Source organism: Lonchura striata, chromosome 8 (genome assembly GCF_046129695.1).
Source record: "Lonchura striata isolate bLonStr1 chromosome 8, bLonStr1.mat, whole genome shotgun sequence".
Classification (NCBI taxonomy): Eukaryota; Metazoa; Chordata; class Aves; order Passeriformes; family Estrildidae; genus Lonchura; species Lonchura striata.
In genome coordinates, this window is record NC_134610.1 from 23,245,671 (window position 1) to 23,269,566 (window position 23,896).

Genomic DNA, 23,896 nt, shown 5'->3' on the forward strand with positions numbered 1-23,896 from the left:
TCATATAAATAAGGGCCTGATGCATACATGTAATAAGAGTTTAAGGGCAGAACTGGGTATTGGATTGGGATTTTCAGGTTCAGTTATGACTATGTTTTGAAGCTCAGCTAAAATAAATGGGGATAATTTTGCAATATAATCAAACATTATGAAACCTCACACATATATATATATATATATATATATATATATATATATATATATAATGTAGTTTCCAGAAGAGATCAGAAATAATTAAGAAGAATTTCTATTAAGATCCCACAAAGTTTCTATATTTCTTTGTCCAAGCAAATTCTGGTGATGAAGATCTGATCTTATAAGGCTTCTTGTATAATTAGAATTGAAAGTATGCATCTAAAATGTCATGTTCCAGAAATAACCTTCACAGCCATGAATGACAGCAGACAAGTGTTCCAGAGCTGCCGTGTAACTGATACCTTAGCAGTTGTTTTCCTTAAAAAGTCATCAGCACTTAGCTGATACCATGTGCATTTTATCAGAGCTATTCTTGGAGCTTCTCAGTTTATCTCTCAGCAGCATAACCTTGAACACTCCCAACAGAAAGGAGTTTTAAAGTCAAGCACATGTTTCCATGCACTTTTAAAATCTTAATTTATATGGTCTTTAGCGATGAAATACACTGGAAAAAAACCATTTTGCTGAGAGTTATCATAGCTTACTCCAGAAATTAAGGCTATAACCTTGACAGAGAATTTAAATGTTACATGTCTATACCCTGAAATCCACAACCCCCTGTGGGAAAATTTATAAATAATAGATTGTACCAGAATTATTAATGACTGATAAAACACTTATGACACCAGCAGAAACATGCTACTAACCTGATCTCTCAAAGTGCCTGCAAGAGTGGGCTAAGCCCAACGAAATCTTCTTGAACGACGTCCTTATCCAGAGTAAGATTTTTTTAGACAATCCCAGCATGAGAATTGAAGAGCCTCTAATCATAAAAACAAAACTACACAGTCTTGACAGTGTAGTTTTGTTTTTTTGCAATCCCTACACCCGAGGCGAGGCGGGGAATGCACGACTGCTCAGAAGTGCTAACATAGTTGTTTCGCTTTATATACCCCAGCTCTGCTGACACGTCTGCCTCATCATGTCAGTGCCAGTTCTGATTGGTTTCCTGAAAGAAAGTTTCTTGTGAGAGGGGATTTACTCTCTGTAACCATACACCACCTGTTGGCTTTGATTGACAATGCTAATTTTGGAAGCACAAAAGGGATTCACTGAGGAAACCTCAGCCGTGCCAAAGCTTTTGATTTATAATTCAATTTAGTTTACCAAGTGCAGTTAACATTGCAAATTTCCTAATTCATAACCACAAAACAATGAAAACAATAAAAAGCATTTTAGCGGGGCATATGGACAAGTAAGATTCAGTCTTAATTTCTCTCATGATAAAACATCCAAGAAGCCACACCAAATGTATACGTCAATCACCAGGCTAAATAAGTTAGCTGAGCTCAGACAAGTGGCTGCACACTATTGGAATACACCATTTAAACTACCTTTTTTCCCATAACTTCAAATTCTAAAATTGTGTTTGGTAATATATAGATTTGTTTCTCTAGGGTTGTTTTTGTTTCCTTCAGAATTTTTCTGTTGGATGTTCCAAGCAGTTAAGCATAACAAACAGTAGCATACAATGTGGAGAAACACAAATTTTGTGAAAGTAAATTAACACAGACAAATACTGTCATTTTTAAGAAAGAAGATTTTAAGTCTAACAGCTTTTTTCTAGACCTGTGTAGGCCTTGTGCAGACCTTGGAGCATGGAACAGCAGACTGGTTTGTGAACTTCAGTAGCCCAGCTTTGTGACTATGCAGCTAATTGTGCCATTAGAGAGGTTGCTTCTGAGACAGACATCAGAGTTAGAAGACTACTCTTGTTTATGGCTGGAATGGGAGGTGTTTAGCCACCCCACCTCATCTGCCTGTTTCTGTTCCTGCCTATCTAGCAAACTCATTAAGCACATTACTGGCACATAAGACTACTTAAAATTGCTTGCTTAAAATCAAACATGTGCTCAGCTGGTTTGGTAAAATGAGGACTTCAGTCTGCAGTTACCAAGTTCCACGTTGAAAAGGTCCTCCCTGAGAGCACCCAGCCAAGTAAACACAGATTGGAATTTTGTGCCATCAGCTGCACTTGTATTTGGAAACAACCTGAAGGAAGAGTTGTGAGGAGAGTTTCACTGCTATGATTCCTTCGGGGGCATCCTAATATTATAGTTTGCAGATCTGAAGGAAATAAGAAACAACATATTGCTGCAATTTCATAAAATAACTTCAGAAAGTTGAACTGAAAGTCAATTTATCTATTCCATAAGGTGGCAATTTAATGGCTACTTTTGGCATGTAGCAGTACCAGCAGCAACACAAACTGGAGGAACAGTCTCTACACTGGTACTACCTGAACACTCACAATGGCTGAAAGTCAGAGTACTACAGCTCATTTTTAATTTCTTGTTGCAAATAGATTTCAGAGAGCCTAATCACTCTGTACAAGACAGTACGACAGCAAATGCAACTCTATGCAATGAGGGGGAGTTCAAGCTAGCTTGTATTAAAAAAATGTATTAAAACTGTTCAAAGAAACTTGTGTAAAGGGTATGTCTATTTCTAAACAGACGCCTGCTAAATTAGAAAACAGTTGTTTTTCTCTGTAGTGAAACACTTAAATAGTGAAAATTCAAACTTGAAGAAAAACACAGGCTAGTATTTGTACACTTAAAAAATGCAGCCAGCTTAATGATAATGTCTAAATCAAATAAAAAATTAAAAAGTTTAGGAACATATGATAGTTTTTAAATGACAGAAATATCAAACCTGTCACTTTTGAAGTTTTGAGATGGTCAAGATGGTCAGAATTTCATGTTTCTATTTCCATCAAGTCAACAATGACTGATAAAAATCATAAGTTACAAGGGGAAAAATTTCCTGCATTTGAATACAAATATGTTGTATTTTAAAAAATAAGTTCCTTTTTTTTTATTTAAACTTTTACATTTGCTTCTAATCATCTGTTTCCATTCCAACAAAAGTTTATACCTTCTCAATTTTTTGCTTTAAATACAGAAATGGAATTTCAGAACAATGGAATATTTATCTTGTCTTCAAGGAAATATGAATTACTTATCCCATATGCCTTCTGTCACATTAATATCACATGATTTCTACATATTTAGTGTCACATAGTGTACCCACAAGAAAAATCAGAAGGATGACTTCAGTCTTAGTGTGTAGCATAAACTCTATATTGCCAATGTTTAGTACAATGTGGTACATTGTAGGCCACAACACATTTAAGGAGTAGCAGGTGATATTTAACACAGTGAAACATTGTGATGTGGGCACCTGCAATCTCTGTATGAATCACTTTGATTAATTATAATAACCCTAATGACTTGATCCATGGAGCTGCTTTAATAAGGCCCACATGATGATGCCTTGAAAGCTGAAAACTCTAGTCAGAGTTTAAAGAAAAAAGTAATATTTCTTGAACACTTAAAATTTCAAAGTGCCACCTAAGCAAGTTTTTACTGTGCTTTTTTGAGAGGAATTTCCTAATACTTAAAAAAAAATTCACTATCTTTGTCATTATTTGTCAAACACTACTAGTGTTGTACTACCAGTGTACTCTGCAGTAGCTGCACACCCAATGTAACATAAATCCTGATTTCTTGCCTGGTCCCTTAGTCTATCTAATTTGCAAACTGTGTAAAAAAACCAAGTACCTTTCCCATTCCCTTCTCTCCTTCCATTTTTGCTGTCTCACTTACTTCTCACTTCCATTCATTCATGTGCAATAACTATTATCTCTCCTTTCATTTACTATTTTCATTTTACTCCCTCCTCGATCAACTCTGCGAACAAAGAGAGTCATGAAATAGAACTTCACATAAAACTTCTCACTGGAAAAATGCTGTCCTACATCCTTATAGAACCAACAAAACAGAACCCAAAATATATTGATATATTATACTCTTGTTGAATTTCCAGTTTTCCAGATATACTTTAGAAAACAATTACTTTCCTTTCTCCCACCCACTTTCTTTAAGCTTGGAAATAACAATTCTAAATTGTTAAATGACTAAATCCTGACTTAAAATCAAATCACACTTCCACTACCCTTATCAACTTCTCTTTCCCTGCTAATACTACAAACAGTACTTTCTAAGAAAAATTTTAGAACCTTAAATACAGAACCTACAAATACAAATTGAATTGTATGCAGAAGAATATCCACGCTTGTGTGCTGCAACTGGCTTTTGAAAGGCTGCTGCCTTTAAGGTGCTTATGATTCTTATCTGAGCCACTGTAATTGAATATGCAAGATACATCAAACGTTTTCAAGGCAAACTAAAACCTGCTTGCAAAAAAATTGTTTCTGAAGAAGGCACTTTCAGTTGCTTCCAACATAGCAAACAAAACTAAGGCACTAAGTGAGTTTTGCAATTAGTTTATCTGTTTCATATGGAAACAACTTACTGGCAACTGCACATTATCAGGATTCCTACTCACTACCTTCATGTTGATAAGGGTCACTTATCTCCTTTGAAATACCTAAGGAGATCTATAGATGTCAATTTTGACAAATTTTCCTTGTATATTACTTCTTTATGTATCTTCCTCATATATTTACGCACATGGAACAAGGAAGAAAGAAAAACATTTGCCTTCTCAGCACTTCACTTTAGAGAGCAGGCCCTACTCACAAAACCTGCACCCAGAATAAAGAACATACTCATTAAGTGTTCCATTTTCTTCCACAAAACAGTAATTAACATTGTTGTACTGGGAATATATTTTATCTAATATTGAGACATTAGCATTTAATGTCCTTAGCATTTAATAGATATGAGTCCTTAGCATTTAATAGATATTATATACACATATTTCATCAATTTTGGAAACATTTTAACAAATCTGTAGACATCTATGATTTGTAAAATGAAAAGAAACAGACTTACCATTTTTCATAATGGATCCATTCTCTGGGAACAGTTGAAGCAATAGCTGTGTTACTCATTGGCCAAAGAAAGTTGATAAATCTTTATTTATTTATAAACACCACTTTTCTTTTTTTTGTAAGAAAACCGTAAGTAAGAACAGATACACAGATTTCTGGTTTGCCCCATGTATTATTTAAATAAGCATTAAAACTTTTTTTTCCTGAGTTATGTTTTGTGAATCAAGAGGAAAAACCCTCAAATATTAATCTTTTTATCATAGTCTAACAATCAAGGAAAAGCAAAAAGAACACAATATTTTAAATTTGATGAGCATCCAAGAAAAGCAAGCACTGAACTCTACACTTTCATTTTTGCAGGATCAATTTCTAAATAGGAAATCATATATGCTATACTAAAGGGTTCCAGCTGAGAAAAGAATATTCATTTAGGGAGTTTATAATTTGTGGCGAAGAAGGGGATGGACATCTGATATGGACTTTTTCAATCCTCTGAATGTAAGTACAGTTAGAAACAGTATTTTCTATGATATCTCTAAATCTAAATAACACACGCAAACGAGGGGCTCAGTTGGGAAAGGCAATTGCATAGGATCTGTAAGATGTTTGACACTTTTCTTCATTCCATTTTGGAGAAATCCGTGAGAGATACAGGGTAAATATGCAGAGCAAGTACTGCAGTCTGCTGCTACTATATTTATGTGCACATATACATAGCCTTGTGACTCTTCTGTGGGCAGGATGCCACTGACTTTTCCATAACGTCAAGCAAGTGATTTATGTGATCAGGTGAAGACATGTACATGATATTTTTTTCCAGCTCATTTCCTCTCTCTGCCTGTTCTTTAACTTGAAGATAAATTTAAGTTTCTGCTATCGAAACTGCATCTTGATGGAGAAAAATGTCTAATGTTTTAATATTATGATTGAAGCAATTCTTAAATATGTTATTTTGGCCCAGTTTTGCACAGATGACATCTGCTAGGATGAAGAACAAAAATGCAGCACTCCTTAAATCCCTATCTGCTCCCAGTGAGAAGTGTGAGGGTATTGCAGTGGTATGCAAAACCACAGCAGGTCTAATCATGCATGTATAGAATGACAGAATGCTGGACAACATGAAATTGTAAAGTACATGTGGAACCTGTGTGTATCTGTGGTGTTGGCTAAGCCGTTGAGGGCGCAATGAAGCAGAAGTCCTAGAAGTGTGAATCATTTCACAAAATTTTCCAAGGTAGGACTTTGAAAATCTGAATCAGGCAGATCAAGCTCAAGAACTGCTATTTGCAAGGGCAACTGTTTTGTTTACTGTTGTCGCAGCCAAACAGCCATCCAAAATGGAGCTTTTCCTGAACTACCTTTTTTTAAATGCCACAAGTGGATGACACTACAAAAGTCCTTGTCTTTCTTTACAAGAACCTTTGTGATAAATTGGAAAACACACCTAAACTCTGAATGCAAGAGATGGAGACAAAGCTAATGCTGTGTCATGCTAATGACTGGCCTAAAATCCAAAGATTCAGTTCCAGTTCAGGGCTTTTTTATTACCCTGAATAAACACTGTGGTTCTTAAGGAATTCTATTATTGAAGAGTCATTGTCTAAACTAAAAATGTGCTTTGAAGCTGGCACTAATATCACTTCATAGTCCACTCCTTTAAACTGCAATGGCAGGCACCAACTGGACATGGACTGTATTGTCACACTAATCTAGTCCTGAAAGCAGAAGCATTGCAGTGGAAGACTTCTCCATTATGCTAACTTAGAGGGACTTTCTCTTTCCTGAAGACTTTCCTGCTACTAAGCAAGCATTAGAAAAGATTTGCTAATATAAGTGACAACTCCTTTTGGTGGCTGACCTCCAAAATATGTCTCAAAGCTGTTAGAAATATGACAATTAACACTCTAATAAACTGAAGAATTCTGTAGTTAACAGATAATTTTGTTTTAAATCCTAATTCTTATATTACCTAGTGGGAAGACCTATTGATATGAAATATGAAATTAATACCACTGATGGAATTTGTAGAATACAATAGTGGGTACTAGTGAATCACCAAGGAGATCTGTAATTTTTAAGGAGAATGTTTCTTTTCTTCATCATCGCCTTCTGTTAGATTTGTCCAACAATCCAGAGAAGACCCAAAAGAAATTATAAATCACTGCCTAATAAATGCTGTGCACAGGTGAATTTTAATAATGATTTATTTGTAAAGAAACAAAATAAAAATTTAGATATATATTGGATAGCACCCAAAATTCATCTGTTCCTCACCCATGGCCAATCTCTACTAATGGACACAGCAAACACCACAAACATGCTCAGGAATCAGGCATCTTGCTGTTCAGTCCATCTTCTGTTCCACTGCATCAGGCAGAAGAATGGGATCATGTCTGAAATTGAAGTGAATCTCTTATGGCCTGTCAAGTTCAAGATGCACTCCTTGAAACCAAAGTTTCTCTTTAAACCTGTTTGAAAAATGTCAGTTAATATTGCCCATATTTTTAATGGTGGCATAGACAGTTTTTTTGTGTTCTAGTGAAAATAAAAGATTAGAGATGAAAAAAACTGTGATTACAGAGAGAATATAAAATATTCTAAATCTCATCTTACTGACCAGAATATACTATCTACAAACAACAGAAGATTAGAGAAAAAATTAGGATAAATCTAACCCATACAGTCTACATGTTTAAATCATACTGAATTCTCTGTGTGACTTACATAAAATTATGATGATCTTTCATGTCAGTTTTTACTTATGAATAACTGCCATAGCACAGTAATATGGAAAAAATCCCTGAACAAAGTATGTGGGATCAATGCCATGAAGCCAAGTGTGCAGGCAGCTCACAAGGAAAAGGACAAAGCTTTTGAATCAACATGTGCAAAACCTTTCCTTTATGTTTACATGTTGTGCTAAATCTAGATAGATAAACCTTAGAAATTTAAAGACAAAAATGCTTTCTTCTTTATCAGAATCTTATATTCATTCTTATCAGAATTTTATATTAATGAGGCAAGAATTCATCCTGTGCTGAAAGTCACAGGGATTAGTGACTTCATGTATCTCATTTATTTAATCTGAAATTGCACAGTGGGAAGCATTGTTATCTTTAATCAATTAAGGAATAACAACAGTTCCTGTCTTATTAGGATTGCTACTTATTCTTCAGAATAACCTCGCTTATATATTCTGCTCATGAAACTTCAAATAACTGCATCAATTTGCACTTCTGTAGTACTTTGTGTTTTAAACTCTTCAATCTTACTTTAATATCTAGATTAAGATGACTAGATTTCAAAAGAAATTTCACTAAACATAAATACATAAATATACAATAAACATAAATACCTTGCACAGGCTCAATTTTCTAATGTATTACTAGTTATTTGATCTAAAAATTACACATCTTTTGATGAAGAATTAAGTGAAAAAGGGAGTCACGTATTATGCACATAACATAGAAATTCATAAATTAGGAAGAGTGATGTGTGCTTTTTAAATTAAGGTTGTTACAGTTGTTGCAGTAGAACAAGCTGCAGCATGGAGTAAGATGCAAGTTACCTTACTGGAGTACATTTAGCCACTGGCCTTTCTTCTCCCTCACATGGTGTGTTCTGGGCTTGTACTAGCTCTGCTGTGGTGACATTCACTTCTTCTGAAAAGTATCCATCTTCACATTCTGGTTTAGCCTGCATTACACTGGACGTGTGCGGGGGTTTATTTTTCTCTGAAACAAAATACGTCCATTAGTTGCTCATGTAATAAGGCAAGAGGGTGCCAAAAAGCATGCAGCTGGCAGGAGGAATCACCTATCACCGTCACAAAAGCAGAACAGTGAGCCTTTCCAATTTCATTGCTGGCAACACAGATGTATTTCCCAGTATCAGCAAGGACTACATTTCTTTTTAAAAGGTAATAGGTATCTCCTAATTTCTCAGTCTGTAAAACAAGAGAATATACATAGGGGATAGTTAGCACCATAAAACAAATTTTTCTCCCAAGAAAAATTTCAAGAACATTAAAACATACACTGATATCTCCAGATACCACTTGGATGTCATCCTTTGTCCAGCAGACATGTGGTTTGGGCTTTCCATGTATAGTGCAATGCAAGATTAAATCTTCTCCTTCCTGCAGAGTTCTATGTCCAAACTTTTGTATGAAGTTTGGCTGTTTTCCTTGTACTTAAAAAAAAAAAAAAATCAGTATTAATTGTGTTTTAAAAGACAGCTAAAGCAACTGAAGAAAATAATCTGTTCTGGCAAAGTTTATCACATTGGAAGACAAAGAGAGCCTTTACTGATGCCTGGAACTCAGAATAACTTGTTTGCAAGACAATTGTCATATATAATTTATCTAGCTAATATAACATTTGTTAAAAAACATGGATCTTAAGCACCCAAGAATTTCATGCATCAGCATAGTGGTATTAGTTCTGTGGAAGTGGTAAAGAATTATATTGTTTGGTACGATATTAAGCAAGTCTGTGTCAATTATTGCTTCAACGAAGGTGGAAGATTAATCATTCCACACAAATTTAAAGTGACAAAGTCATGAGAGCAAATTTTATAATTTAGTGCATTCTTGTACATCACATTTCTTCATTTCCCCCCCTCTATTATTTTAGTTTTAAAAAAGTTATTGTAAAGATTTAGAAAATTGGTATTTGCAACATATATGAAGGGCAGAATTATGCCTCTCTACAGCTTTGACCACATCATTATTTTGGCTGTCATTAATATTGAAACCATGTGTTACCACATCATCCAGTACAAATTTTGTTCAGATGAAGGATGGGCAAGTAATTTGTTTTTTATTGCAATACCTAAAGCACGTGAGATTTATTTTGTGCTAGCCTCATGCCAACTGTGGAAGGACAGGTGACACCTGAACCACTACAAGGACTGATCAATACAAATTAACCCATCAAAATTGAAGAGATTTTGATCATCAGCATCAGTTTGTACTGAATAAAAGCATTGCTTTCTGTGACATGTAACTTAATGACCTGTAAAGCTGGATTTATTGAATCATTGTATTACCACCTGAGGTTCCACTTATATTCCACCTATGAGGTTGCAGTAAAAAGAGAAGACAAGCTCAGAATTGACTAAGTATTCTTGACACAGGGAATGTAAAGCAGAAGATGTTAACACAAGAAGAACACACAAAGACACCCTACAATAAAAACTCTTTTTGCATCTCTATCACATAAAGAATGTGTCCTCCTTCCTCTTTAGTATAAATTGTACTACATTTCCAAAATATTTGACAAAGGTTATCACTGGCCTTCTCCAAAATAGAAAGGTTTGGAACTGCCATGACACCATAACTCCACTGTTTAAGGATGAAAATTTTTTCTTTATGTTATTATGAAACAAATATCAACTTACTTCACACAGGTGCCCATCAACTTCTAGACCCAAATATATTGAGCCAAAGGCTATTTTTGCCAACTGTGGGCCTGCTGGCATCACGAGGCAGACATTTTGACCACTGTATTAATAAATTAGCTTCTTAAGTGAGCTCGTAGTTCCAATAAGCTTTCAAGCTTATCTGCTTTCATATTCTTCCTAGGTACTGCAGGACTGAGGCACCAAGGCAAAGCAGAAGAATGTAAGTTTTGCTCTCCCATACTGGTGCTAACCTTGTGTGACCTCTCTATTAGCCAGCCAGAGCAGCTCCAACAACTCAGTTCTTAGCTGTTGAAGGTTAGCATGTGCAAGCTGCCACCCCCATTGCATTGCATGCACCTGAAGCCCAGAAATTTGAGATCTCCAGCTTCACTTCAAGCAAGAGAACCAAGTTTACATCCCTGCCTACTCTTTGCAGGCAGTTAGCAACAGGTCACAAATAGAACATGATTAGCTAGTATTCCAGTGGAAAACATTAAGTGGGCTTCAGTGGCTCCTTGGGATAATTTTGGCTGGATTCCATAACTTGTGCAGTTTGGATTGCCTTGTGTACTCATGTTGAATCTGATACCAAAATGATTTTTACAAATCAAAGAAAAAAAAAATCTGAGTGGAATGGTGACTGTAATAATGATCAGACCACATCTTGACTTTATATCAGTAAGGCAGCAGAACACAAAAAGTAAAAGGTTCAGTTTCTAGAGAGCAAAGGTATGTGCAAATAAAATCATGAAGTTCTTACAACTCTTTCAGGCACAGGCTTTACCTCAACAAAGCCTGCTGTAAAAAAAGATTTTATCATTTGACAGCAACCTTCAAAATAGAATGGTTATATTTCACCAATGGTTTTTGCATGATATCATAACAAAAACTCAGAATACAATTTGTTAATTGCAAATTATTTCTTGGCTGGATATCCCATGATCCCATCCACACAGGTTAGAAAGAACAGATCTGTTCTTCCATTGTGAGAAAAATAATCAGCTAGACAGTGGTACTGAAATACCACTCTTACAGCTGCAGACAATAATTTTGTCAACTATCAAATATTCCATGAATTTTCTGTAGGAACCAGTAGAATTATGCTGCAAACTGGTGAATAAGCACAGAAAAATCATCAACCTGAAGCAATGCTAAAACTGCAGGAGAAAAGTTCACCTTCATCTGTCTATTACACTGCGTTCACCCCTGCCTAAAGTCTCTCTTACACACAGGTGTGCAGGTCAAGCCAAATTGGTTTTAACAGCTACTTTTTAAATTAAATTGCTTCACAGTTATTGTCAATCTATTTATTCTAGGCATGTAATTTCCAGTCTCTGGTGTCTTGAAATGTGAAATTAGCAGTTTTATGAACTTCCCCTGTCTTGTCTATGAATTTAGGTTAGGCAGATTCCCACCGTGCTGCTTAGAGACTTTGGATTTGCTCAGCATTACTCTAAATTGACAGCACACTTTATTGTTTGGAGATTTTGTCTCAGTCAAGCTCCTAACACAAACAGAAGGATTCCTTTATTAGGAATATTAAGCAGGTGTCATGACTCAATTGATCTGAAATATCCATAACCCCAGAGCTCCAGTCTCCTTGAATACCATATGTAACCTCTTTAAAGTCTTGGCAGTAATTTTTCAAGACACAGTTCCTCTAGACCACAGATCATAACACACACACACACAAAAATTACTCCTTTACCCTAGAAAAGTCTCCAGAGAAAGGTGCAGAAGTAAGCATACCTTACCAGTCATTTGAGAGGAACTCACCTTCTCCTTTGCAGCTCCAGCCACATTTGATCCAATCTGGGTAATGTCTCATCCTCCCTCTGCCTACTGACTCAAACCTGTGACATCAGGCTGCCTCTCTTGAAAAATTAAAATAATTAATTCCTTTCCCCTCCAAATTTAGGTACCCTGTGTAAACACCCCTTCACACGACTCCATGTCTTGTAGTCAGGCAGTATCTTTCACCATTTTCTTAAAGGTGTCTTCATATGGGGAAGAAGGAAGGCAGTGTAGGTTAGTTATATACTTAATGTCTTTCTTCTAAGGATGGGGGGACTGAGGCTTAAATCTTCACTATAAGGGAGCCATCAGGAAGATGTAAACATTTTGGGATCCTGAAGAAACTATAGCCTCAAAACTGAGTGCAATGAGGGGAAGTCAGTGTTGTGAACCAAGAAAGAACCAGTACCATACAAAACACCCAGATGTATTCCCTGCTCTACAGTATGGTTAAAAGAAGGAAGAGGTAAAGCATTTTAAAAAATACAATCAGAGTGGGAAGCATTATGTTAAGATTATTGCTGCAACAGAATGAGTGGTTTTTTCCTTCAAAGAAATACTAGTGCATCATTAGATAACATCACAGTCACTCCTTTCCCTCCCCCCCCCCCCTTTTTTTTAGATTATCTAAACAGAACACAGCTGGAATTTTCCAGTAATTTTTTTTAAATACTCATTTGAGTCCTTAAATAAAGGGTATTTAAATCCAGACTGCCAGCACAGCAGTAACCAGTGTTGATTATGTCTTTGTTTACAAAGCAGAACATTAAAACCATGAGAGTTTCAGAGTCCTGCTGTGAATTCAGTATCTCTAAGCATTCTTTTTGAAATCTTGTTTCTTGCAGCAATTAAAATTGTGGCTGATATCCACCCATTAAAAACTGCATTTAAAGCTATTCCTGATTGAAAGTAGATGCAATAACACACTCACAAAATCAACTTTTGTTTACCTAAAATTCACAGAAACTGTCAAATTCTCAGAGGAAATCTTTAAGAATCAAACAAACAAAAGGTATTATATACTTATACAATGATTTATTAAGATCTAAATTACCTTTATTGTGAAATGGAAAATACACTGCAGGAAAACAGGTGAAATTTATACCTGAGAAAATCTTTATGAATCTATATTTTTGGGAGATTACTGAACTTAGAAAGTGGTTCATTAAGGGTAATGCCAAGTTAGAACTTACTGTGTTCCCCATCTGTTCACCACTTCCTCCTCCTGCTCCCTCTCATTGCTGTGAGGTTATATCATGAGAATTTTTCCTTTTTTAAATGTTGCAATCACTAGGCCAAAATATCTGACCCTCAGCAAATACAATATATATTCTTTTCATAGCATGCTACACAGTAAAAGGTTTACTTTATTCCAGCAAATTATGCAAGAGAAGGTAAATACTTCCTCTTTAAATATTTTCCACAGCAATGCAATTGTAACACAAAAGCTGGTAATCAAAAGATGCAGGAAAAATCATGTAGCTGTTTGTCAACTCTTTTTACTGCATAAATGCAACAAATATTGAGGCTGAAGAATGACATTATATTTGAGGATTTATAAATTGAGTCTTCCACTGGCACAATTACATCATTGTTATGTAATAGTTAAACAAATTAGAACTTCAATAAAAAATATATTTGTGGTTGTTCTTGTCAAGAAGGAAATATAAACTGTAGATGAACAAAGCATTGATTTGGATTTACTGCTCTGAATTTAAAAGAAAATTCTGTTTGACTGACTTTTGTTTTTTTTTTAATTTTTCTAAAATTCGTATACACTTTTGGATATTTCCCTGATATGGTTGATTCTGTTTGAAATCAGTGCATTAAAAAATTCAAATGAATGCAAATGCTCACTTCATAAGTTATTAACTTTCTTGTACACTAACAATTTAGAGGATTATTAGAAATATTTGTACCTTTACATTGTAAGAAGGCAGAGAAAGTATTACAGACATCTATTTAAGCATAGTGGAATGTTGGAATGTTTCATTTTATAAACATTGGTTCTATTATGTCCTAGATGCCACTTACACGAATCCTGATGGTTCTGGGTCCGTTCTGTAGCACAATCACAACTCTATTGAACTACTGCAGCTTTCCTTTGTGGAGACTGTATGCTGGGCTGAGACAGATTTAAATCTGATATATATTAGTTCAATCATGAATGGTTTGATACCTTCCCTAAGAAGCTTTGTCCTAAATTTTTTTTTTTTTTTTTGTATGAATACAAGCAAATACGTGCCTGGAAAAAATACAATTGACGTTTAAAACACCTTCCACACCCTATCCCAGGAGAAGACATATTCCAAAATATACAATGATCTGAACACGTTACCTGGCTCTATACTGACATTTAAAACCTACAACCATAAAACTGTTTCCAGTGCTTTGGAATGCCTACATTTTTAGAAAGCAAAACTCAGCCTCAGATTCTAGAAAAATCTTTGTAAAACTTTTATGTCAACATCACTATTAGAAAGTAGAATAAACACAGAATACTGGCAATAAAGAAACAAGCAACATATCCATTTTGCCATAAAAAGTGGTTTGGTACATATTATGAAAATGCAGTGTAAGAAAATAAATTCAACATGTGATAATTAAGTCCAGTGCAGTCAATATTGTACTTATTTTGTGAATAGCCAGTACATTAGTGATACACTAATATAGATGACACACAGCATTATCCAGTCTATTCTTGCAATAAGTGGCCTGTTACCTTGCACGTGAAGAATGGCACTTGAGGAGATAGTGCCGTTCAAATTTTTAGCCCGAGCAACATAGAGGCCAGCATCTTTATCACACACCTTCTGAATGAACAAAGTATGCTTTGTCTCCTTTTGTAAAAGCTTTAAGTGCTCATCTGCAGACAGTTTCTGGCCCTTCTTGTACCTAAAGCAGAGAGTCAGTTTTCAAGTCAGAGTTTTATCACTGCATTCCACACCGAACTTTGCAAATTTAGACAATCTCTGTAACACTACAGTAACAGTAAGGGACAGAGAACTGCTTTACTCTCATTTCTCAGTTTTAAACTTAGTCTGTCAATATGCATGAACAGTTAAACAATGCAAATTATAGGACAATACATTCTTAACAGTAGAAAATTTGGTTCTGAAAATGGTTTTCAACATACAAGCTACAATTCTCTCACTGCAGTATTAGAGAGGTAACATGATGGCCTGGGCTCTCAGTTTTGTCCTGAGATATTTTTGCTAATGAGGTCTTGAGTCAGTCCATATCCAACTCATGAATAGGCTCCAAAGGATCAACAAACAAACTTTATAAACTTGCATCTTCTGCATAAAAGACAGCCAAGAACCTTCCTCCATCCCAGCCCACTTAACATTTTAGCTCACATCGTCAAACAGGATAGAAAAATGCATCAGGAATTACTTCAGCAAACTTGTGCCATAATCTAACAATTAAGGATCTGTCATGATGTATTGGTATTCACTTCTGATTTAAACATGGAAATTAGAGAAAATTCTGGCTCTCCTTGCCCCAGCCTATGTTTCAGCATAGGCTACATTTAACCTAACACAAACATGAAAATATTTTTCTATATGTATAGCCAAAGAAATTTCTACACCAGTACAAAAATACATGTTATTGGTGATTTTTAAATTAAAACAATATTTTTTTCTGTTTTCACAAATTTCTAATTTTCAAAATTATTCCACTTGAATGCTATCTTTTTGAAAGAATGTTAGTAATGTTAATGTCTTTTTGAAAGCCTGTTAATGGTGTATATATTTTTGGGCTAAATTAATGCTTTCTTACAATAAAATGAATGTCGTTTCACCAATAATACTCTCCAGTCTGTACAATACTGGTATTTAAAACAAGCTAACTTTATTGATACCAACAAAGTATAGCACCAAGGTTTCAGTGTCCAGTATTCTTCTCAGTGCCACTGAAAAAAATTTCAGTTTAACAAAAACATACAGTTTAATTCTTTAAATGTGCAATAATAATAATAACATAAATTTTTTTCCAATAAGAGGCATATTTAATTTTAATACATTAAAAGAAAGGCCTCCATTTTGAAAGACTAATGAAATAAGTGGAGAAAAGACAAATGAGGTAAAATTGAAGGAATACATGTCACAACATATAGAACTATGAAAAAAAATCTCAAAATCCTGTCCTTCTTTCAGTCCCTGTTCCCTTTGGCAGGGAAGTTTTAGAGTTCAGACATTTATGTTACATCATCTGTATTTCTCACAAATCCAATAATAAAGTAATCTAAATAGACATGTAGCAATTAAGAGATAGACCATGCACACCAATACATGGTACAAAACTGATTCCCTTAGTGTAGATATTTAGGTGGGGTTTTTAAACATGCAACCTTAGTTTTGATACCTGACTTTCACATATGTGTAACTGTGTCCCCATCTACATAGTGACTACATAGATATTTCAGTGTGCATGCACATCTATGTCTCTGTCCATACGTAGTGCCCAGAGCCTGGGAAAGAGGAGGTGAATTTATTTATAGTAAATCTCAAGTATGCAATGGTTTAAGAAGGCATTGAACAAGTAGAATGCCATATTCCAGATTATGAAAACTGTATGCTGATTTTGCTTGTAAACACTGGATATGTTTGCAGTACTTTGATACTCTCATTCCTGAAATTTGATAGAGAGATTATTTCAAGATGGTTAATTGTTGAAAACAATTCTGAAGGTGGAAATCATGCAGAAGTGTGGAGGAGAAGGATACAAACCTTTTATTCTAGCCTACAGAAGAATTTATTTGGTTATAAGCAGTTCATGGTGGCTCACTACTAGGTATATTTGCTACTTCTCATTGCAAGCTACCCACCATGTCAGTGTAGGCTCTGGGAATCCCGTTACTTCTACTTCCAAAGTTACTGGAGAACCTTCCATGACGGTTTTGTTAGACAGAAGCCGGGAGAAGTTAGGTGCCTGTCCAGTTAGGCTGGCCATGCTGTTCTTTTCTGAAGGACTTTTAATCTCTTCTCGGGTAACCATCTGCCTCTGACAGCTTCTGGTGGCATCTGGTTGAAACACGAAACCTGAGAATGCATCAGGCAAAGCATGCAGCCTGCCCTGGGGTTTAGTACAGTTATTCAAAGCATGCAATTTTTCTTGCATTTCTGCCATGCTTTTATGAAGTTCAAGGTGTTGTAAATGTGTTTTGCATGTTTCACTCATCATGCTATCTACTGGTTTGGCTTTTATAGGGTAGGAAGCAGCACTAGTTTCAGATATTCCTTGTGAGCTACAAGTCAAAGGAGATACTGCTCTGACTTTTGGACCAGAATCTGTGAAAGAGATACAAAACTTTTGAAAGTGATCTGATGGGCTTTCCGTTCTATTATTTGTAGCATCAGCAAAAGCAGAATTTGTTAAGAGGTCAGGTGCTTCCATCAGTTTTACTGTTCTAGTGGTTTTCTGCATTTGCAAGCTATAGGAATTGACATGCAGACTATGAGAACTACAACAGAACTGCTCTTCCAGCTCTGTTTCAGAATGTAAGAGGTTGGATTCTGGTGTTTCAGAAAGCGGTGGCAAAGATATATCATCAGGTGATATACATTCATATTCATCTCCAGAGGGTGTTTCTTCCGCCAGGAATTCAGTCTGTAAACTATCCTCTTTGGCTGAAGATGACAGCTCTGTATCCTGTGAAACAAGATCCTCACCAGCTGGAGAGATAACTGAAATATCAGCCAACATCTTCCTCTCCTCAGGCTAGGAGGGGGAAGAGAAGAAAGGAAAGAAGAAAAAGAAAAAACAAAGACAGAGTTATGATTAAATACCTGCCCTTGTCATGCAAAATCTAGCAAAAATATTTCTTCTAATTCAGCTTGATGTATTCTGAGAGGTAGCAAGAAATGGGGCAAAAGACCCTTTGTCAGAAAATGTTGCAGCAGCTTACTGGAATTTCAAACTGTTCAAGTAGATCCTAGAAAACATTATTACAACATTATATTATGTATAAGCATTTATTACAACAGTAACAATAAAACAGAATGTACCTTTCCATAAACAAAGAGCAACCTGTGGATTTACTGTAGCTTATGTTTATATGAGCATTTGCCAGGGAAATGTGGTGGAAGAGGAGGTGTGGTTGGCCTAATTACATCTAAAGGGGACACAGTTACACAGCAAAAAAAAAAAATATTAACAGCCAAGTTGCTGGACTTGTTCCTTTCAGAAAAAAGTTGTCAGTCAAGAGTTAAATAATTAAGCCAACATCTCTATAACATTTTCTGAGCATTTTATATATATATATTTTTTTTTTTACTTTGCCAGCTGTTAAAAGATCCTCCCAAATATTAAAAGAAAAGAAATGCAAAAATTATTTTTATGTTAGCTTGGATCCAGAAAAAAAAACAAACAACCCTCTCATCATGTTTCAAAGAGAATTGGGTAGGCATAAGTGCATTAATTTTAATCACAAAGCACATCAAAGTCATCTGCTTTGTTAATTACTTCTCTGCCTCTTGATTTTTGCGTGAATGTAATCACATATTCAGATTGATTTCATTTGTGCAAAGGCTCTCAGCAAAGGTGTGCATAATGTTTCCTTTAGCTACTCTCTCTTTGCTGAGTTCTGTACACAAATATGTAATCTACTAAGCATTGTTTCTATCACCTATAAGCTGCCCACTCTAATAAATTGGGTTATACACTGCTGCCCACTCTAATAAATTGGGTTTCCAAAGCAGGTCTCTTTGACAGTATTCAGTACAAGAGTGTGGTGGTATATTTGTTTTTGTTTTCTTTTTCCTTTACTTCTCTAAATACAATCTAACAACTAGTGCAAAAATTTAAACACCCAGAAATAATAGAACCTCATATATGCCTTGATTCTTTAGACATGTTTGTTTTAATATAGATGCTTTCACAAGTTATTTGTTATTTCAAAGGATTGTGATTCATGCCAGATCTATGAAAAAAATGACTGAAAGCATGTTGGGATTTTACTGTGTCTATTTTACTAAACAATTCAATTCAGTTGTTAGATGAAGTTCAAGTTTTACTATAAAAATGCCCACGAGCATCCCCTGATCAACTCTGACATCTGAAGAGAAGGAAGAAGACATTGGGGAAAATGCTGTGGAAAAGAATGACAGGTGAGCTGTGAGTGAGCAAGCTGCCAGATAGGCTTTGGCAGCATGAGACCAAAAAAGCAGGAGGATCAATGTGCCATGAGAAGGTCTAGCCCACTTTTAAGAGGGTTATATTTGAAGCAAATTAATACTGGGAAAGCAGCTTGCAGAAGTACAGACAAAATTAGAGATTGCTGGCCTGCTATCCGAAGCTTTAGTGAAATGAACCTGCTACTTCTTTAAGTGAAGTATGGAGTGATGAAAAGGGTAGAGGCATCGTAGCTGCCACAATCCTCATGAGATATTTGCTGTTTCACACACCCTTGACTTCTCTCCTTGGCAGCTGAGGCTCAGGCTGATGAGGACTGACAAAGCTGTGGTTAGCAAAACAGAGCTATGGACATCTGCTGAAGTGATTCTCATGAGGGACACTCTTTGGAGCAGTCTCAAAATTTTGAGTGAAATCTGGGCTCCGAGTCAATGCTGAAACTCCCACTGACTTGGATTGGAGGTAAGAAAATCAATTAGGTTTCATTTTGGCTCATCAGCAGATTACAGGACATTTTCTATTGAACTGAAGGGAATTATGTGAGTTGAATTTCTACAAAACATCACTGTTTAATATCTTGCAGTATTTGTCTGTGTTAGCAGTTTGCAAAATGGCATTTTTAGATCTCTAAATCTGTTATCAATGGATCCTACCTTTCCAAGGCTTAAACCCGCACCAATTTATCAGACTATTTTACATAGGAAATTATTTACATTTATGTCCAGGATCCCAAGACTTCAAAATATTCTTTAAGCTAAAGTAATTAATCACATAAAACATAGATCTGCTTTGCTTTGCCTGTACTTCTAAGATTTGATTTATCCATTGATTATTTGGAAACTTTCATTGTATATCCATGAATAAAATATGTTTGTCTGGATTTTTATAATTCTAAATACATACTCAGTATTTTCTTATGTTTTGTGAATTGTCCTCAACATGGATGCAATCTCTACTTTGGATTATTTATGATCTCTGATGTAGGGAGTCCTAGCAACTGAAATCCAGCTTGAGTGTTTTGAGATGAGGATAAAGATAATTATTTGATGGTGAGTTCTGTTATTTCTTCTGTAGTGTCATACCAATATTAAGCAAATTATATTTGGCATGATTTCCTACTGAACTATTGACAGCTGCAGTTGTGTTCCATCATTCTCTGTTTCCTGTTATTCACACTGTCTTTAAACTGAATCAATGTGCTTGTTTTGTCAGGTTTTTGGTAATACTGCAAATGGGAATATAACCAAAGCTTACCAATACAAAAATAGTCCTCACTTTTGATACACAACAAATTAAGGACTAGAATTCCCTTGAGAGTACACAGTGGTGCCCATCAATCTGATCAAAGGTAAATTGATATGAACAGCACATACCTGTTTAGTGCGTGCGGGACATGGAGTATTGCTTCTCTTCTCACCAATGCTTTCTGAATTTGCAAGCAATTCAGCTGGTGCCATCTGAAAGAAAAATGTTTTAAAATCCCACTTTTTTTCCCAATTAATACTTTATATAATTCAGCAAATAAACAGCATTTCCACCATTATTTAGTTCAAATTCTGAGCTATATTTCTCTCATAGAATATTACTTATAAATCAAATCTTGCCCTAACTTGTATCTAGGCATTATAAGAAGTCTAGAGGTCTGGGAATACTATCAAGCAGTCTCTACTATTACTTATATTCCCTTAGGTTTTCTTTTTAAAGAAGAGAATTCAACAAGTTCTCTTTTTCAAGAAGGACTGGTCACAAAGAGGACCTTTACATTAAGAATACTGTGGCGATAGGACCAAAGGAAAATTGTTAAAAGGTTACAAAAGGAATAGTTTTTAGAAAAGAAAGGGATATATACAGGCATGTAAAAATGTTAAAAAATAAATATTCATAGGGGAGAATATGTGGACTGGTTAGAAGGGAAAGGGGTAACTGAAAATAACTGAAAAACAATTGACCAAGACTGCACTGATAACACCCATCCAAATGAAGGCTTTAAGACTGAAAAACAAGAACCTTTTTAGCAATGCATAGAGTCTTTTAAGAAAGAGTTCTACTTTTTTAAAAAAACAATTAACTGAACTAACCTGCTGGTTTTGCTCCACTTCTTTAACAATCTCACATGTTTCTTGACCATGTCTTTCTTCTATTTTAACAGTAATCAGCTCTTCAGAAACATCAACTTTCTGCCACATGAAGAGAAAATTAAGTAAGTTTATACACTTTAGAAGGTAGGAATTTTTAGCTCTACACTGATTTATGCTCTGTACAACAGAGAAAGCATGGAAGTGAAAATCTGTCATCAGCACAGGTGTAAATTGCTTATGGCAAAAAATGCAGCAAAATCCAATAAATTTATTCTTGGAAAAACAATGACAACATTTTTTGAAGCTGACAGGATCTTTTCTAAGGCAGGGAAACTAGAGAAGACTATAATTCTTCAGTGTATAAGACTGAAGAATTCCAGTGGCTAATCAAGAATCTGAGGAATATGAACTAATTTATACACAGGCTCAGTAAGGGGGAATAAAGGATTAAGTAACACTGTTATATGAAAAAAGACAACAAACAACAATGTCAGAAATAATATCAGGATTGCAGGAAAACAGTCCTAGGGTGGAAAGAAACATTTGTGAGCATCTATAATCATTTTTTTTTTAATGGTGGAAATGGAAGAATGTGGTCTAAGCATAAAACATAGAAATAGAAATCTGGACAACCATAATGTATTTTAAGAAGACTTGATAAATCCTTCAAAACTGTCATGGAAGACTTACACAGATTTCAAAATATATGTAAAATTAGGAAAGATTATGTAATACATTTCCCCTTAATTTGTCATGCTTTAAAAATAACAGGAAGTGAAACTCAATTTATGGTCCTGGTATTCCATACAGATGGCACAGACAATTTGCTGAATTATTTATTCTTCATAAGATACAGACATTGATAATTGATATATTCTGGAAATGTTCAATAGGAATATTAGTTTTTAAATCTTGGAACATCACATAATGTAAAAAAAAAAAAAAATAAATTTAAAATAGTTGTGGACAATTAGGTAGTAAAATTAGTTTGAAATTCTACTTGTCCTGAAAAGCTCATAAAACATTGCTGTAGAAAAGATGGAAGGTTCAAGCCCTCTTCTGACAGAACCTGGGACTAATGTCCTGCACACAATAGTGTTTATGAAATACACTAATGGGGATGGGAAACGGTATTTATGTTGAGGTTTCTATATGGTCACAGTGCAAGACAAAGCCTTCCCATTCACCTAATGACCTTTGGAATTCATGTATATTTTTGGCATCTCTTACTCCTTTAAAGTGCATTAATGGATAATTTCAGCATTTGTCAATGTTATAGTATAATTCCATCAAAGAAAAGTGAAACAACATGCAGTACCAACAAAAGCATGATATTTAAGCATCTTAATTTTCCCACTTCACAGGAGCTGCTGCTGCATGCAGAAGGTTTTTCAGATATTACTTTGAGAATGGAGGGGGGTGGAGTAGACAGAGTCTTAATTATCTACCCCATCACCGGGCTTCTATAATTCCTCCTCAGTTAATATGTTACATTTAATTACACCTACAGCCATTTAGCAGAACATTAAACTAAAAATACTGTTCTCTTAAATATTTATATAAAACCAAGGCATTTCTAACTCAAATTACTTTGGCCATAACACAACTTGTTTTTCAGGATGTCTTTTCCAAGAGGAAGCCAAGTGAGGTTGGTTGGTATTTGGTAGCTCTACAGTTATGTATATTACAATATCAAAGGAAGAAGTATGAAAAAAAAAAGTATTTGCTAGATACTCAAATAGAATTTAACATTTTCTCCTAAAAGTTTCTTGAAAGGAGTAACAGTTTTGAAAGGGGCAAAGAAAAAGAAACTCAGAAGAAATATTTAGTGCTCAACAAGTAGCGCTTCATTGATTCATTACAATCATTACCTAAAGTAACAGAAAAGTGAACAATTAAGTAATTCATGCTACCACAGATGATCCTCACTAGAAGCACTGATTCAGACACCAAATAAAATAAATTGATGTAGATGCAATACATTCTCCAGTTTTAAAAAGTACCTTTATCTCCTTAAGTTCTCTCAGAGATCTGCACAACCCATCAACAGAATTCATGATTTCTTCATACTTTAATACAGTTTTTTCTACATACTTCTTTCCTTCTTCAATACCTACAAAGGCAAAACAACACAGAAGTAAAGCAGAATGCTTCAAACAGACATGCAACAATCCGTGTAATTTGTTACCCCAAGGTACTACAATAAACACATTTTTCTGTGTTTTGTTCTGCGGGAGGAATTCTGTCATTCATAGTAATGTGCTTTCCCAGCTCATACTAGCTTATTTGAGATGAATCCTCATAGTTTCTGCAGGTCTTCTGTCTGGTTAGTAATACTGCTTTAAAAGATGCTGACCTCATAAAGTGTCCCCTAAACTCATTGCTACATTCTATAACTAGGAGGCACTTAGATCCCTGTTATAAGAATACAGAACAAAGGCTGGAGAAGGGTTTTCCAATGTAATGACTTAAAGGCCATCAAAGCAACTTC

The 23,896-nt window shown here is 35.2% G+C and overlaps 2 protein-coding genes across 32 annotated transcripts in view; both read right to left on the reverse strand.

Annotated features, from left to right (window-relative positions):
- The window catches only part of TTN (titin), a 239,112-nt gene extending 238,045 nt beyond the window's left edge, over positions 1 to 1,067 (reverse strand). For all 29 annotated transcript variants that reach the window (XM_077785076.1, XM_077785079.1, XM_077785098.1 and 26 more), the window contains exon 1: positions 843 to 1,067. The gene's annotated coding sequence lies outside the window, so the exon portion shown is untranslated. The remainder of the gene's footprint in view (positions 1 to 842) is intronic.
- A 6,339-nt stretch (positions 1,068 to 7,406) lies between these two features.
- The window catches only part of CCDC141 (coiled-coil domain containing 141), a 56,135-nt gene continuing 39,645 nt past the window's right edge, over positions 7,407 to 23,896 (reverse strand). Inside the window, exons 21-29 of one of the 3 annotated variants that reach the window (XM_077784827.1) lie at positions 23,409 to 23,518; positions 21,406 to 21,504; positions 20,701 to 20,784; positions 17,022 to 17,908; positions 14,913 to 15,085; positions 9,030 to 9,184; positions 8,810 to 8,939; positions 8,562 to 8,727; positions 7,407 to 7,461 (exon numbers count right to left, since the gene is read on the reverse strand). In XM_077784827.1, coding sequence (XP_077640953.1) covers positions 7,407 to 7,461; positions 8,562 to 8,727; positions 8,810 to 8,939; positions 9,030 to 9,184; positions 14,913 to 15,085; positions 17,022 to 17,908; positions 20,701 to 20,784; positions 21,406 to 21,504; positions 23,409 to 23,518 — 1,859 coding nt within the window. Of the gene's footprint in view, positions 7,462 to 8,561; positions 8,728 to 8,809; positions 8,940 to 9,029; positions 9,185 to 14,912; positions 15,086 to 17,021; positions 17,915 to 20,700; positions 20,785 to 21,396; positions 21,505 to 23,408; positions 23,519 to 23,896 lie in introns of all 3 variants that reach the window. The other 2 variants (XM_077784828.1, XM_077784829.1) reach the window with 2 other exon arrangements.